Source organism: Orycteropus afer, unplaced genomic scaffold, assembly GCF_000298275.1.
Source record: "Orycteropus afer afer isolate SDZICR_OR568_19922 unplaced genomic scaffold, OryAfe1.0 scaffold00175, whole genome shotgun sequence".
Classification (NCBI taxonomy): Eukaryota; Metazoa; Chordata; class Mammalia; order Tubulidentata; family Orycteropodidae; genus Orycteropus; species Orycteropus afer.
The window spans coordinates 6,983,276-6,995,281 of record NW_006921762.1 but is presented as its reverse complement, the minus strand read 5'-3'; the positions used below and the strand labels follow the sequence as shown (position 1 = coordinate 6,995,281).

At 35.4% G+C, this 12,006-nt stretch overlaps 1 protein-coding gene across 1 annotated transcript in view; it reads left to right on the top strand.

Moving 5' to 3' along the window:
* Positions 1 to 12,006, top strand: part of PRRC2C (proline rich coiled-coil 2C) — a 72,627-nt gene that overhangs the window by 47,096 nt on the left and 13,525 nt on the right. Inside the window, exons 20-24 of the mRNA XM_042781813.1 lie at positions 3,661 to 3,849; positions 3,991 to 4,242; positions 5,453 to 5,548; positions 8,821 to 8,922; positions 11,680 to 11,881. Of these exons, the coding sequence (XP_042637747.1) occupies positions 3,661 to 3,849; positions 3,991 to 4,242; positions 5,453 to 5,548; positions 8,821 to 8,922; positions 11,680 to 11,881 (841 nt within the window). The remainder of the gene's footprint in view (positions 1 to 3,660; positions 3,850 to 3,990; positions 4,243 to 5,452; positions 5,549 to 8,820; positions 8,923 to 11,679; positions 11,882 to 12,006) is intronic.

The window sequence follows — 12,006 nt, the reverse complement described above, 5'->3', positions numbered from 1 at the left end:
CAAATGGTATTTCTAATTCCAACTTTTTAAGGAATTGCCATACTGTTTTCCACAGTGGTTGTATCATCTGACAGTTCCACAAGCAGTGTATGAGAGTCCCAATCTCTCCACATCCTTGCCAGCATTTGTTATTTTCTGTCTTGTTGAACTTTTTCCTACTAGTGCTGGGGCAAGATGGTATCTTGTTGTTTTGATTTGCATCTCTCTAATAGCTAATGATCGTGAGCATTTCTTCATAAGTCTGTTGGCTGCCTGAATCTCTTCTTTGATGAAGTGTCTATTCAAGTCTTCTGCCCATTTTTTAATTGGATTATTTGTCTTTTTGTTTGAGGTGTTGGGATTTTCTGTAAATTCTAGAGATAAGTCCCTCATTAGATGTCATTGCCAAATGTTCTTTCCCAATCTGTAGGTTCTCTTGACTCTTGGAGAAGTGTTTGGAAGCATATAAAAACTTAATTTTTAGAAGGTCCCATTCATCTAGTTTCTCTTCTGCTGTTTGTGCATTTTTGGTTATGCATGATAGTCTGTTTATGCCATATATTAGGACCCCTAAATTTGCCCCTAGTTTTTCCTTGAGGAACTATATAGTTTGAGGTTTTACATTTAAGTCTTTAATCCATCTGGAGTTAGTTTGTGTGTATGGTGTGAGGTACAGATCTTGTTTCATTTTTCTGCAAATGGATATCCAGTTTTGCCAGTACTATTTGTTAAACAGATGGTCTTTTCCCTGTTTAATGGATTTTGGCCCTTTGTCAAAGATCAGCTGACCATAGGTTGATGGATCTATTTCTGGGTTCTCAATTCTATTCCATTGGCCTGTGTGTCACTCATCATACTAGTACCGGGCAGTTTTGACTACTGTGGCTGTATAGTAGGTTTTGAGAGCCAGGAGTGTGAGACCTCCTACTTTGTTGTTCTTCAATAGGGCTTTGCTTTTCCGAGGTCTCTTTCCTTTCTATATAAAGTTGGTGATTGGTTTTTCCATATCCTTAAAGAATGTTGATGGGATCTGGGTTGGGATTGCATTGAATGCTTTCAGTTTCACTGGCAGACATCAGCTCCATATATCTCCTTATTTGGTGTTGTTTTCATGCAGGTTCTTCTACTAGTTGGAATTTTGTCTACTTCTGTATCCTTCCTTTCAAAGCCCCAGGATTATCTTTAATTGGCTCCCCTTTTCATTGTTGAAGAGGGTCTGTGTAGTTTGTCTGCCTGTTCTGGCATCTCAGATGATGTTTTGATGTCAAAGCATAAGGCTGGTTATAGAAACCAATCACCAGACACATGCCATACATCCTAAAATAGCCTCTAGTCAGACCTTGGAGTTCCTGCTTCTCAAAGCTGCACATAGATAACTTTCAAAAGAACTTAATGCCTAAGGCAAAACACTCTTTGCTCCTGAGCTGATTACCAAGCTACTTTCCACCTGAAGGTGACTTCAGGGAACCAGTTCCTACAAGGCTCAAATAGATAAGGGCAGGTAGCCTGTGTGGATCACTCTAATTCCATGAATGCAGAAATCTATATTTCAAGAGAATCAAAGTGATTCTGTCAGTGTAAAGGGGAGCAGAGAAATGGGGCAGTAGATGACGAGATAGCCACCACCACCACCAAGTTGATTCTGTCTGACTCATAGCAACCTCCGTTGGGTTTCTAAGGCTGTACATCTTTACGGAAGTAGATTGCCTCATCTTCCTCCTGTGGAGCAGCTGGTGAGTTTAAACCACTGACCTAGTTAGCAGCCAAATGCCTTACCTATTGTGCCACCGGAGCTCCTTTAGGTGAAGAGATAGGTGGGATTTTTTCCCCCATTTAAAGAAGTCTTCCCACCTCTCCCCAGGCCCCACAGCAATTTCCTGACTTAGTAGGTCTGGAGTAAACATAATCATCTGTTTTGATGTTAAAAGTTCTGGATAGGACTCCTTATACAACTAGAATTAAGAGCTGCTGGATTCAATATTTAAGGTCCTCAGATTGACTGTTATTCTTTTTCCTATTGTATTAGATTTTTTATTAATCAGAGCATTTCTTTGTTTTTGAAAAGGTGCATTGAAGTTAAAAATTTTATTGTTAAAGTATTTGGTGGTCTAGTTTTCTAACTGGCATTAAAATACATGAATACTTTTCTATCACTCTCAGCTGCTAGATTTTTACAAATTTGCAATACTAAAAGGATGCTTGCATTCAACTTCAATCAGTGAAAGAGCAAGATACTTGAGAGTTATGTTTCTGGGTAGAAGGTGATTTCTTGTGTGTATGTGTGGGTATTTATTGTACCTGATTTTGGAGCTTTTTCTCCTTGTGAAATTTTGAGGTAGTGAAGTTCACATTTTGCTTAAAATTCTTTTTAAAAGATGGAAAGAATTCCCTAATGAGATTTTTTTCCTAATGAAAAGGAGTTCTTAATTATTTTCTTGTTATTTTGTTTAATGCTGTGAATGTTAGTTGCACCAGCTACACTCACAAAATTGGAATTATAGTCTAAAATGTACTGTATTTTATCAAAGTTTTTTATGTCATGGTCTATAATATTCTTAAAACTATCATTCTCTAATAGTCATATTAACTGTTGATCTGTTTTCCTATTTGACTATTGTTAATTCTTAATATTTGTACAAAAGTTAATAACTTTCAGTGTTTAATTACTGCATCATTTTGCTCTCCTGATACTAACTGTACATTTGTATTTAACTGGCTGTAGAATTTCAGCTTTGACTAAAGCAAATGGAGATTTTTACTCTAAGTTACATCAAAAATGTTTGCCTATATTTGAAGGCTAATATGCAGATATTAAAAATAAATGAGAATGACATGCCTTGTTCATATCATTGGCATTGTTACATTGACAGATACAAAGTTAGCCTTACACAATATTGGCCAGGTTGACTTCAGAGATGGCAAGAATGATTTTAAGTAGTAATTCAACTATGTGATGAAATACCAAGGCCTGAAGTTGAACTTTGTTTTTCCTGAAAATATTAAGTTACTATAAACATCCTTTGACTTACAAAGCCCTATATGTGGTCTAGCCTCTCTGCTTGTCCACCTTCCGCTACTACTTCCATTACCTGCCATGCTCCAGCCTCACTGGCCTTTTTAATTCTCAGCCTTTACACTAGGTATTCTCTCTGCCTAAAACATTTTCCACTGGCCTTGTCTTTTAGATTCAGCTTCAGTGTCTCCTCCTAAGGAGATTTTTCTATCCATCTATTTTGATTTTTGCATGTCTGAGTTTTCATTTGTTTATTTTCTCTACCCACTGACATGCTGCAAGTTCTGTAAGGTAAATCAATAGTGTTTGTATGGATGCCTGGCACCAAGAAGGTGCTACATAAATTAGCTGCTTAATTGAATGCCTTAAGTGTGTGTGTTTGTTGCTTTTAATTTTGTTTTAAATGGTGAAATAACTTAAAGCTGTGATTTGCCTGTGATGTGCACTCATAAGAGCCAGGACATTTCAAACTCAAGTCTTACCTAGTTTTCATTTTATCATGTTATCTAATACAGATCAAGAGTGATTGTGGGGCAGTTATAAAACAGTAATTAATTTCAGTTAAAGGTTTCTCAAACCTACTATTTAAAATATGTGATGTTGCATAAACCAGTCAAATTTGAGCTCTTTTTATTTTGGCAACAAGTTTTTAAATATTCTCTTACTAGGGAACAAAGAATGGTCAAGAGAGTGGAGTTGAAATAGGAATTGACACAATTCAGTTTGGTGCTCCAGCTTCAAATGGGAATGAAAATGAAGTGGTTCCTGTGCTTTCGGATAAACCTACTGACAAAATACCTGAACCCAAAGAACAACGTCAGAAACAACCACGGGCAGGACCTATAAAAGCCCAGAAGGTAAATATAATTCGTATTTCAGATAGAATTATATGAAAGCCACCAACACTTATAGAGAGCAGCTGTCACCTTAAAATTAAATTTAGTTTTGAATAAAAGTCTTTGATCATGAGCCATCCTTGTCATAAACATTGAATTTAGCTTCCAGATTTGAGTCCAGTAGAAAGCAAAGAACATAAACCTGGTCCCATTGGAAAGGAACGTTCCTTAAAAAATAGAAAAGTAAAAGATATCCAGCAGGTGGAGCCAGACGGACAAGAAAAGCCAAGCCCTGCTACAGGGAGAAGCACAGATTCTGTCACAACGAAGGAAACCAAAACTGTCTCAGAAATATCTACCGAAATAGGAACAATGATTTCAGTGTCATCTGCAGAATTTGGCACTAATGCAAAGGTAAGCAACATGCAGTAATTACTAGTTCAGTTGATGCAGACTATGTCTAAGTGACAAAAACAGCAACAGTAAACTTTTTTGCTCGTGGCATATAGTTCTATGGATTATATGGGTTATGTCTACAGAGAAGATTTTATGTTCATAAATCATCTAAAAAATTCTTCACAATAAATTTTTTCTGCATGTGGAAATTTACTCTTAAATCTGAGCTTTTTAAGTAGTTTAAAAAGTACCTACACAAGATTGGAATGGTTTTCATTTTCAGTTTGTAGGCACTTTGCGAGAATTGCTCTATATTACTTAAAATACATTTTGCTAATAGCAGTATAGTGGATCCTTATCCTGTCCACTGGTGAGATCTTAAAGTAAGGAGATAAGACAAAAAAATCTAAAGTTGTGATTTTTTTTTATTATTACATTTGATGGGCAGGCTTTCTTTAACTATAGAGTAGCCAGTTTGCTTTCAGAGTTGGAGCAAATCACTGTTTCATTGGTTGAGCACCAGAGGAAATAGTTGACTTGTGTATTGGAACCATGCTGAATGAAAAGTGCTTATCTTTAAAGATACTATATAAGGCAAGATATATTTAGTAACTTACGGGAACTGAAAATTGTGGGAACAGCACATTTTTCTGTCATTTCATGTTCACTGCGGGACATAATGTTCATTGAGAAGAAAGTTAGATAAATTCTCTCATATTACATGAATATTTTTCTCTTTTTAATTGCCATATGATTAAATTCATATAAGCAAAAAGCTTACATGATCCAGCTGTAACATATTTAAAGAAGACATTAAAGAGAACAAACAAGGAGTATATCCTAAAACCTAATTAATTGTGACAGCTTAAGAGCCTAACATTTGTTTAGTTTATTTATCTACATTGAAGAGAAACAAAAATCAATAGCAGAAAACAAGCCATAGATTAATTATGGGAAAGGCAGAAAGATTGTTTAGTAATCCTCAGAAATAAGTATTTGACACTGTTGACAACATCTTAGTACTATGCAGTGCATCTTTTAAATGTACAAGACCCCAGCAATGGTTGAAATGTTATCTTTTCAGCGGTAAGGCAATGTTGTTTTAGTTGACTGTTGACTGATAAATTGAATGAGTTTGCTCTCCTCTCCTTTCTTCCAAAATAACTTTACAACTGTTTGGTGGTCATGAGAAAGTGACTCAGTATTCTTTTCTATTAATACTCCCCAGGAGTCGGTAACAGACTATACTACACCTTCTTCTTCTCTGCCTAACACTGTGGCTACTAATAATGCATCAAAGATGGAGGATACTTTGGTTAATAATGTAAGTAATCAGACTTACATATAAGTTTAGATAGGAACTTGGCTGTTACCTGGTACGTCATCTTATGTTGTACTTACCATATGACCAGTATTTGACTTTTAACAGGTGAAGAGTTGGTAGTAAATTTATTTTCAGAAACACTGTATTATAATTAAAAAGGTAGTCAAAGCTGGATTTGTTCTGTTTGTTTTCTCTTGAAAGTCATCAGCTTTGCCTTCAAAATCAACATTTGTGGTACTTAGGCTTAGTTTTATAGGTACTAATTCTATTAACTTGGTTTTGGTAAGGGCTTCCGCTCTTAGCTCTCATTCTATAAATTCAGTATTTTGTTTTGTTGGTGATTGTGTTTAAAATGTAAACTTTACCTAATGTAGTGAAACCTCACTGACTTAAAAACTGAAGGACAGTTAGTGTTTTCAATGGCTCATGTATTTCTTTTTGAATATTGAAAAAATGAACTGGATCCCAACATTCTTGTTGTGAAGATTGAGCTATGATGTTTAAAACCAAAACCAGACCCGCTGCCATCAAGTTGCTTTCGATTCATTGCAGCCCCCATTGGGTTTCCAAATCAGTGAATCTTTACAGGAGTAGATTGCCCCATTTTCTTTCCATGGAACAGCTGGTGGGTTTGAACTGCCAGCCTTCTGGTTAGCAGTCCTTAAGCAGTATACTATCAGAGCTTCTTAACCAAACTCACTGCCATTGAGTCATTTCCAACCCATAGCAAGCCCCATTGGGTTTCCAATGCTGTAAACCTATACAGAAGCAGATTGCTCCATCTTTCTCCCTTGGAGCAGCTGGTGGGTTCAAACCACTGACCTTTTTGGTTAGCAGCCAAATGCCTTAACTGCTACACCACCAGAGCTCCTTTATAATGTATAAGTACTTTGAAAACTCTTACATGCTCTATTATACCAAAACCAAACTCACTGCCAATAAAGTTGATTCCAACTCATAGGGACCCCCTTTGGGTTTCTGAGGCAGTAAATCTTTATGGAAGTAGATTGCCCAGTCTTCCTTCTGTGGAGTGGCTAGTGGGTTTGAACCGCCAACCTTGTGGTTAGCAGTCACATGCCTTAGGTACTATGCCACCAGAGCTCCTTTGCTCTATTATAAAGTTATTATAATAACCTGTTTTTATTATATGTTTCATGTTATAGTATGTATTATTTTATAAGTTGGGCCATAGTTTCTCAGAGCAGCCTTATTATAACTCAAGATTGTGTTAAAAGTCTATAGTTCATCATTTTGCTAGTCTAGTTAGTGACTGGCAAATGAAAAAGCATAAGCTCAGAAAAGTTAGCCTGCCATGGTCACACTGTGGTTTAGATGAGCAATTTAGAAGTTGCTAATGTGGCCCTTGTTTTAGAGAGCGTGTGTGGAGGAAATTTGGGCAGCTATTCTTTTTTAAATATAGCCCTCTATAATAATCAAATATGATCAGACTTGAATGTTCACCATTCTTTGAAAAAAAAAATCTTCTGTAAAAGTCTCTCACAAAGGGCTTTAACTATATCATTTTGATTGTAAAAGTCTTGATTTTTGTCTTTTCATAGATTTTTTTCCTAAGCTTTCTATTCTTCCCTCTAGCATCAAGTTTAAAGAATTATAGAGAGTTTAGAAGCATTAGGAGTCACTGAATCCAACTTTTATAGTCCAGCCAAAGAGCTCTTAATATGTAGTTGTGGCAAAGAGAGAGGAAGGGGCAAGTCACATGCTTTCTCTCAGTGACAGCAGACCTCCTCTCTCTAAGAGCTTATTACCATGAAACTCATCCAACTTGGAATGTTGTAAAACTTTAAATAAAAAAAACCTTTTTGATAATGGTTTAAATTATTTTAAAATAATCGAATACTTGGTAAGGAAAAAGACTTCCTGTCAGTGCTCATGTCATTATCTAGATTTTCAAATTTTGAGTCTCAATGAATAAAGGTTAAATTGTGATGTTATTTCTCCATTTGAAAAATATACAAAATACATCTAAGCTCTAACTTTCTTTTTCAAAAAAGTATATGATGCTTTCTGCCAAACTGCCATCTGAAAATATAATTTATGAAATGGGATTAAGAAAAGATCATTATTGTCAGTATACTTAAAAGTCATTGAAAATAACCAGATGACCTTTTATGGGTTTCGATGTGATCTGTAAAACTGATTGATGTAGTAACTTGTACCCCGATGTCTGTTTTGGGGAAGAGACTCGGTCATATATAAGTGAATAGTCTACATTTAATTGTTAGTAGTGTATGCAAGGTATGTTTGAAAATGTATCAGTTTGGATCAGGGAGCATTAAATATTGTGGTCATCAGTTTGGAATGGCTTCACAACATTGCCTACTTGTACCAAGTGTGGTGGTGATTCTAAACTTAATTACTATAGTGTATAAAACAATGTATAGGACTTTTGAAATTTTCTTTTTTCTTTTGTTAATCTTTTTAAAGGCTCCATTTTATACATTTCAGAAGTTCTGTCCTTTTTTCTTAAGTATATGTAAAAAGATGTTTACTCCCCTTATTGATCCTTAATATAGTTGTTTAGGATTAACTGTTACTTGTTGGTTGATTTTATCTGATATTACAAGTGTTTTGTATATTGAATGTCTTGAAGACTTGAATGCAGGTGCAGTTTTTACAGTCGTAGCTTAGATTTATATAAGAATTTCCATTAAGTAGTCCACAGTATCACAGAAATGATTACCTTAAAAACCCCCAAATAGCCTAGACATTTTACCTAAAGAACTGAAAGGACCATAAAAATAGTACATAATAAAATCTGAAGATCCAGAGACTTAGAGGGAAAAAAAAGAGAGTTGTATAGTAAATTAATATTTTCACTTTTCTAACAGTATTTGTCATAATCATTTTATTACTGTAGCAGAGCAGATTGTTTAGTTTATCGAGGTAGGGGCAATATTCCATACTTCTTCCACCTCCAAGATTACATTTGTTCTTGAATCTTTGAAGAAAGTTGACTATATTGCAGGGAAGAGATTTTCTTCGATTTTCACTGTGTTATATTAAAGGTCTCTGGTAGTACTTGTGGAGCCCATAATTTATAAATAAAAAGGAAGGTAGTAACTCTCCTTAGAAGTTTTATCCAAGTTGTCCATAATTATCAATTACTATAAACACAGTGTAATTCTAAGTAATTAGATATTCCTGTTGGGTGTGATAGAAAAAGAACAGCCTTCGCATACTTGAGCATTAACTTCAACGAGGCTTTTGTGGCAGACCTAGTTAGATTGTGATATGTGTTGCCTGCCTTTCAGGTGCCCCTGCCCAATACCCTTCCCCTCCCTAAGAGGGAGACTCTCCAACAGAGCTCCAGCCTAACTTCAGTTCCTCCCACTACTTTCAGCCTCACCTTCAAGGTATGTACTACAACCATCTCTAAGGGTCCTTGATTGTTGCATGCAAGGGGACATAAATTAACAATAACATTTTGGTATTTTCACTAGTTTTATCTGGTAAGCAACAAATACTAAGTTGAGGAAATGGTGTAATATCAAATTTATACCTTAAAATTGTATTAATTTGAAGCACCACTTAGTGATTTGATATCCGAATATTTAAAATGAAGAGGCAATTGATTAATATGAGTGTGCTTTATAAGCTACATTAGGAGATTGTGATTCAAATTTTTATTATTATTCACTTGAGGATAAGTTAGTAAAAAAAAATGCAGATATGGAATTAAGTGGGGATTTTTAAAGTACACTTAACCTCATTGGGGTTGTTTGTTCAGTTTCATAGTATGAGCAATTATGTAATTTACTATAGCAGGGCTTCCTAATGCTGCACTGATTGTTGGTGAATCTTTTGGTGATCTCAGAGGGAATGAGAGTTAAGAAAAGTTGTTTTATAAATTTGAAGGGAACAGCCTTTGTTCTGTGCATTTCATGTCCTGACTCAATCATTACTGTTTAGTGCCAATTCTCATTCAGCTGTTGTTGTTTTCTTCCACTTGAATGACTGTTCCAATGATGTTTCTTATGTCTTATAATAAAGATGGGGTTTTTTTAATCATTATCCTTTTCAAGGGAATAATCTAATTTTCACATAAGCAGGTATGTCATGTTTTCCTCTAGGCCAAATGTTATTTCTTTATAAAACCTATAGCTCTTGCATGTCGCTCATATTTGACACTCCAAGAAGAATAATATATATTTTAAATTAAAATAAGTTCAAATTGTATTAGTTTAAAACCTCTCCTCGTTTCCTTATTTTTTACCTCTGGCATCTTGCTTTATCTTCGTAATACATAAAGTACAGTAAAAATTCTATTATGGACATTATTGACAGTATATTTTGTCAAGGGAAGTACAGTTAAATAATTGTATATTTTGGTTTCCTTAAATTTCCAAAAACTGAAACTTTGAATTTACTTGCTGCTTAAAAAAGTAAGTTAAGGCAAGGTTGATTGACTATCACGTGTTTTCAACACAACCAAATAGTAGTATGAAAGATACTATAATCACTTGACTCACTAAACTATAGAAACCTCAGATGGTGTTGTGTGCTGTTGAGTTGATTCCAACTCATAGTGACCCATGTGACAGATTAGAACTGCCCCCATAGAGTTCTCTAAGCTGTAAGCTTTACAGAAGTAGATTACCAGGTCTTTCTCCTACAGAACTGCTGAGTTAAAACTGCCAGTCCTTCAGTTAGCAGCCAAGGGCTTAACCATTGTGCTATAATGCAAGAGCTCCTTCAGAAATAAACATATAAGTGGTCTATCTTTTGAATTTACAGTAATGACTTGGTCATCAGAAAAGGTTAAATTATGTATATGTGTGTTTTAAAAAGGATTCAGCTTAGAATATGTGAGTATCTCTCAAATTCTTAAAGTTTTAGACATCATACTGTAAGGATTCAAAAGCTTCATTTCTGAAAAATCTTTACTTCCTAACAGTGGTATTAAAAATATTACTCATAAAAAGTATTCTTACATAAGTAATCACAACTGAATTTTACAGATTACCGTGGGTTTTCTTCTTAGTTCAGTATTTTGACTGGTGGAATTGATAAAATGAAATTTTACATTTGGGTTTCCGAGGCAGTAAATCTTTACCGAAGTAGATTGCCCAGTCTTCCATCTTTCTTGTTCATGTAGCCTCAGGCTACTTGAGGATCTATATCTGTACCTTTCCAGTTCAGAATCCACTAGCCAGATGTGGCTGTTGAGCACTTGACCTGTGGGTAGTCCAATTTGAGGTGTGCTATTAAGTGTAAAACACACCAAAAAAACAAACTCACTGCCATCAAGTCAATTCGACTCATAACAACCCCTCCCTGGGTTTCCAAGGTGGTATTGCTACGGAAGTTGATTGCCCAATCTTCCTTCCGAGGAGTGGCTGGTGGGTTTGAACAGAGTTTAGCAGTCAGATGCCTTAGGCACTACACCACCAGCATGTAGGGTTCCATGGTGTAATGGTTAGCACCTTGAACTCTGAATCCAGCAATCCGAGTTTAAATCTCAGTGGAACCTATTGTTTCGTAAAGTACACACTAGACCCAAAATTTTACTGAAAAATAATAAACTCCCTCACTTTTATATTGATTAGTGTTGAAATTATAATATTTTGGATATATTAGGTTGAACAAAATGCTATCAAAATTAATATCTAATTTTACTATATTTAATATGGCTGCTAGAATATTCTTAATTACATACATGACTTACATTATATGTCTGTTGAATAGTGTTATTCTAAATAGATTGAGTTAAAACCTGTAAACTAGGAAAGTAGAGCAAAAACCAGATGCCGCAAATGCCCTTGGTCAGTATCAGAAAACCCACTGCCATCCAGTCAATTCTGATCACTATAGGATAGGGTAGAACTGCCCCATAGGGTTTGCAAGGCTGTAAATCTTTATGGAAGAAGACTGGGTCATCTTTCTTCTGTGGAATGGCTGATGGATTTGAACTTTTGACCTTTTGGTTAGTAGCAAGTGCTTTAACCACTGTGCCACCAGAGCCCCTTACAGTCAGTATGGTTAAATGCCTGGTGAGGTCTGGATGTGAAACAAGAATGTTATAAATATACATACACATGTATGTATGTGTATTTCTTCTGTGTTAACATTGATATTTTTCTTTTTGAAAAATAATGTCCATTTTATTGCAGATGGAGTCTGCACGCAAGGCATGGGAGAATTCTCCAAATGTGAGAGAAAAGGGGTCTCCAGTAACTTCCACAGCACCTCCAATTGCAAGTGGAGTCAGCAGTAGTGCCAGTGGACAAAGCACTGCTAGTTATAATTCATTCTCAAGTGCATCGATGCCTCAGATTCCTGTAGCCTCAGTCACTCCTACAACATCATTATCAGGTACAAGATTTTTGTACCTTTCCATTAAATGTCTATATCTTTAGTTATTTTAAATTGTTTACAAGTTTCTCATGTTCACTATCCCACACACAAAAAAAGTATTATTTATAAAAGATGTAAAATGA